Source organism: Colobus angolensis, unplaced genomic scaffold (assembly GCF_000951035.1).
Source record: "Colobus angolensis palliatus isolate OR3802 unplaced genomic scaffold, Cang.pa_1.0 Scaffold25, whole genome shotgun sequence".
NCBI classification, from domain to species: Eukaryota; Metazoa; Chordata; class Mammalia; order Primates; family Cercopithecidae; genus Colobus; species Colobus angolensis.
This window is the reverse complement of record NW_012115710.1, coordinates 3183348-3188575: the sequence shown is the minus strand read 5'-3', so window position 1 is coordinate 3188575 and position 5228 is coordinate 3183348. Positions and strand designations below refer to the sequence as shown.

General features: G+C 60.7%; 1 protein-coding gene across 1 annotated transcript in view; it reads left to right on the top strand.

Moving 5' to 3' along the window:
* Positions 1 to 3408: 3408 nt before the first annotated feature.
* Positions 3409 to 5228, top strand: part of CLEC11A (C-type lectin domain family 11, member A) — a 2435-nt gene continuing 615 nt past the window's right edge. The window contains exons 1-4 of the mRNA XM_011946298.1: positions 3409 to 3746; positions 3978 to 4164; positions 4479 to 4670; positions 5080 to 5156. Of these exons, the coding sequence (XP_011801688.1) occupies positions 3600 to 3746; positions 3978 to 4164; positions 4479 to 4670; positions 5080 to 5156 (603 nt within the window). The 5' untranslated portion in view covers positions 3409 to 3599. The remainder of the gene's footprint in view (positions 3747 to 3977; positions 4165 to 4478; positions 4671 to 5079; positions 5157 to 5228) is intronic.

Below are 5228 nucleotides of genomic sequence, written 5' to 3'. Positions count from 1 at the left end.
TGCCCTCCCCCACCACTCCTCGCCACCTCCGAGGCCCCAAATCCTGACTCCGCCCCTGCTTGCTCCCATACCCCGACGAAGGGGACCTGCCCCCGTAAGGGTGCCCCCCCACACGCCTCAGGACCACCCCCTCCCAGAGAGCTCCCCTTCCCCCTACACACAGTGGGGCACAATAAATATTTGTTGCCAGACTCTACACCCCCAAATTGAAGTGTGAAGGCTATAGATTCCCACCCTGTCCCCCCAAACACACACACACACACACACACACACCCTTTCCATCTCAGTACTGGGTCAGGGCACACGTGGACATACCTGGGCCAGGCCACATTCCCCCAAGGCACAGGTGCATAGTCACCAGCTGTAACGGCACCTGCAGAGTCCCCATATACACACACTCTCCAGCGCATGCATGCCCAGACACAATGCACCTGGGGTACACAGCTACAAACACACCCAGCTACATGCAATTGTCACACCCCTGTGCCCGGGCACACACGCAGCACATGCACACAACTGCCCACCACACACGCGCGTGCGCGGGCGCGCACACACACACACACACACAGGCGTTCACCCCGGTATGCATGCCCAGATCTCTCAACACCAAAACGGAGTTACAGCACTGTAGAGACGTGTGCACGCCTTCCCATCACGCCCACCCACCGTGCTGTCCATTGCACTGGTTCGCACTCACCCGTTTACATGCCCAACACCGTGCCATCCTTCCCCTCCAGGATAGTCACTGCTGATATTCCTACAGCACTTTCTGTGCGCCAGGCTCAGGGACTTTCACCATCCCCATTTTCTAGAGGGGGAAACCGAGGCACAGAAAGGCTACGTAACTTGCCCAAGGTCATCCAGCTATAAGGAGGTGGTAACAAGGATCAAGAACAGGTAGGCTGGCTCCAAAGTCCTCACTTGACCACTATTGTGCACTATCAGGCATATCCCTTCATAGTTGCAGATCCTTGTTCGTCACACACAGACACACCCAACCATCTCCTCAGAGCTTGCACATGTGTGTGTAGGCACGCATATGCAGCCAGCTGCAGGCAGACAGCTCATTCATGCCTGGGACGCACCCACAGAGAGGGCAGATCTCACAGAGCTTCAGTGAGTGGTGAGTGTCCCCTTAGCCCAGGCTTCCTCATTCTCCCAGCTCCAGCAGCACCTCCCGGGCCTGCAGGGGGCAGTTCTAGGCAGCCTCTGGGTTCCCCTCCAGCTGCAGGCTCTCCCTGGTACCCGAGTATGAGCTGGAGGAGGTGCCTGCTCAGCCTGGGGAGGCTCTATCTTGATGCACATCCACTAGCCCAGGTGGTGAGCAGCTGGGCCCGGGGAAAGAACAGCTGCCCATGTTGGCTTCAGCAGCCAGAGAGGCTGTGCACCCCTGCACAGTTTACAAGGCCTTTCCCCATATATGCATTATTTCTTGAGGTCTGTAGCTCCTGGTGAGGGGTCCCAGGTCCCCGACCGGTACCTGAGAGGCCCAGGCTCTGAGGCAGGGAGCAGTCTGCCCAAGGTCACAGTGCCCTCGATGTACCAGGCTTTCTTGGAAAACGGAAGGCCGGAGGCATTGATTTCCAAGGCCCCTCCTGGGGCTCCCGGCAGCCGAGGGCAGATGCCCTGCTCTTGGAGCCAGAAACCTTGGCTAGCTGCCGCCACACTGGTGACCTCCAGCAGGCCATGCTGTTTCAGAGCCTCGGTCTCCTCTTTTGAAGAGCAGGCCCAGTGATCCCCGGCTGGTGTGCCCCATGCTTGTTGGCACCACCAGCCAGGCCTGGGCTGGAAAAGCCCTGCATGACTCATGGGCCTGACATAGAGGAGCATGGCATGGCATCGTGCTTCCTTGCCTCCAAGCTTCTCTCCCACTGCTCTCACCGCCTCCACCCACGCTGCCACCACCACCCTGGGAACTTGGGTGCCAGCAAACCAAAAAGGTGAAGCCTCCAGGCCTTTGACCCCACCAGGAACGGCTACCCTCTCGCCCACTCAACAGGTTGATTGAGCGCCTACTATGCGCTAGGTAGGCCTTGTGCTAGGAGATGCAGCAGTGCATAGAAATCCCTGCTTTCATTGGCAGGGAACAGACATAAACAAACAAACAAGATCATGCCAGTCTTGATTATACCAAAAAGATGAAATGGGGCATTTTAATAAAGTAACTTGTGGAACAGATAAGGTGGTTGGGGAAGGCCTCTTGGAGCTGAGACCTCGATGATGAGAAGGCGCTGGGGAAAGAACCTTCTCGAAGGAGGAAAGGGCTAGTGCAAATGCTCTGAGGTTGTAATCAGCTTAGTATTTGGGGGCAAGCCAAGAGGCCAGGGAAGGTGGAGCCTGGGGGTGGGTGAGGGGAGTGGGGGTGATGAGGCTGCAGAGGTGTAAAGGGTTCTTCCTTCCCAGCCCTCAGCATGGTAGGCTGTGCTAAGGACTGAGGCCCAGGCTTGGCTTCCCTCCTGCTTATGATGGGAAGGTGGGGGAGCAGGGGAGTGGGGAGTGATGTGATCTGATTTATGGTTTGGAAGGATTGCTTTGGCTGCGGCAAGCAGCCGGGATTGGAGGGGCTCAGGAGGAAGGAGGGGGAGGGCAGGGCGACTGCAGTGGTCCAGGCTGAAATGAGGTGGCTCACTGAATGCGCAGAGCTCCTTGAGCACACAGCCTAGCGTCTGTCGATTTCACCTCCTGGAGAAACCTTCCCTGGCTGCTCCTCCAGACTCCTCACCCTCTCCCATCTCCAGCCTCCTCATCCCAGGAACTATCTGGCTGCTGGTCTGCAAGCAGCTGGAGTCCTCAGCATCACCCAGCCCAGGGCCTGGCCTGCAGGAGGCTTCTAGTAAAGTGGTCAATTAATCCCTGAGCCCCATCTTCCAGGGCTGTGCACACAGTCACACGCGTGCTCTTTGCATGTGTCGCCCCGCCCCCACACCCACTCACTTGGATCTCCAGAAAAGGGCTTGGAGGGGGGGAAGGGCAATCTAGGGGGCAGGAGAGGCCCTGGAGTCTCCTCTACTGAGCATGTGGGCGATGGTGGCCACAGGGTAATAACAGCCTCGGCGAGACCCTGAGGTCTGCCCCCTCCTCAGGAATGGCCAGGCAGGGAAGAAGGGAGCAGTGCTCAGTCCCAGCATCCCACCACTGCCCCCATGATTCTGAGCGGGTTCCTGGGCTGAGGCCGGGGCCTGTGTTTTCCAAGATTCCTTGGAGAGCCAGCTCCATCCTCTTCCTGATTATCTAAGCTTTGGGCCACGGCAGAAGGAAGGAGCAGGGCGGAAGCGAGCTCTGGAAAGTGGAAAGAGGAGGGTGTGCGAGGAGACCCAAGGCAGGATCCAGGCTTTGGAACGTTGGAGGTTTCCGGCCACAGAGGCAGGGCCTCGGGGGAGCCAAGAGGGGCGGGGAGAGACACACACAGAGGAGCAGAGGAGACTAACGGACCGGACAGAGACGAGGAGAGAAACAGGAAGAGAGAAGCTGGGAGACTCGGGAACCTGGGGGCTAGTGACCTGCACAGAGGGCAGGGGCACTCAGCAGTTCCCAGAGGCCACCCCTCCCATCCCAGACATCCAGACATCTGGAACTTTGGGTGCCAAGAGTCCAGCTTAATGCAGGCAGCCTGGCTTTTGGGGGCTTTGGTGGTCCCCCAGCTCTTGGGCTTTGGCCATGGGGCTCGGGGAGCCGAGAGGGAGTGGGAGGGAGGCTGGGGAGGTGCCCAGGAGGAGGAGCGGGAGAGGGAGGCCCTGATGCTGAAGGTGAGCTCTGGAGTGTCAGGGAGCTATGGGTGGTGAACTGTGAGGCTGGGAGGGGGTATTGCAAGGTTAGGGAAATGGACAAAAAACAGCAATTAGGATAGTCTGGCGGGGGGCGTTGGTAATGGGCTCAGAGACAGGACTCAGGCGGCAGAGAATGAGTTAAGAGTTGGAAAGTGGCGCGTGGGGCATCTTGGTGGCAGGCTGGGGCTCACCGCCCTTCCCCTGCCCCAGCATCTGCAGGAAGCCCTGGGACTGCCTGCTGGGAGGGGGGATGAGAATCCTGCCGGAACTGTTGAGGGCAAAGAGGACTGGGAGATGGAGGAGGACCAGGGGGAGGAAGAGGAGGAGGAAGCAACGCCAACCCCATCCTCCGGCCCCAGCCCCTCGCCCACCCCCGAGGACATCGTCACTTACATCCGTAAGTAACCAGAAGCCCTCACCCCCAAACCCCCGGGCCGCCGCGATCACTTTCGCAAAAATGAAGGGTCGGTTCCCTGCCGGGTGGTCTTTCAGTTGTCCATTGCCTAGCCCAGGGCCCCCACACCCCTAGGAGCCCCAGGTCCACGACCATGACTTCTAAGAGCCTGGCGCCACTCGACCCTACCTTCCAGGAGTCGCGGGTCCCACCGCCACCCCGCCCTCAGGAGCCCTAGGTTCCAGTTCTCCAGGTCCTCAGTACCCCCCGCTGCATCTCCAGGCTCCCCCTCCAGCACGATCCCTGTCTGTCCGCAGTGGGACGCCTGGCCGGCCTGGACGCAGGCCTGCATCAGTTGCACGTCCGTCTGCATGCGTTGGACACCCGCGTGGTCGAGCTGACCCAGGGGCTGCGGCAGCTGCGGAACGCGGCGGGCGACACCCGCGATGCCGTGCAAGCCCTGCAGGAGGCGCAGGGTCGCGCCGAGCGCGAGCACGGCCGCTTGGAGGGTGAGTCCGCGGCACGCGGGGTGGAAAAAAATGAGACTATTTGGCCAGGTATGGGACTGGTTGAGAAAGTGACCCTAGGTGTCCGGGGCGGGAGAGCTGCTGTGTGCTAGCGTACGGGGTTAGAGAGCTGGGAGGCTGAATGCAGGGAGCAGGGTGGGCACTCTAGAGCCGCGCGGACCCGACTGGGGCAGCACCACGCCCCCTATAGTCCCGCCCCCACCGCCTGGCCCCGCCCCTGGCGGACCCGACTCTCCACCTTCTGGCTCCCGCAGTTCTGACCACGCCTCCTCCCAGCCCGCCCTACGAGGTCCTGACCCCGCCTCCCTCCACTCCCAGATGATTTGTTCCCGCCCCCTTCCAGTCTCCGAATGCATAACCCGCCTCCTTCTCTACCCGGCCCTGCCCACAGGCTGCCTGAAGGGGCTGCGCCTGGGCCACAAGTGCTTCCTGCTCTCGCGCGACTTCGAAACTCAGGCGGCGGCGCAGGCGCGGTGCACGGCGCGGGGCGGGAGCCTGGCGCAGCCCGCCTCCCTCCACTCCCAGATGATTTGTTCCCGC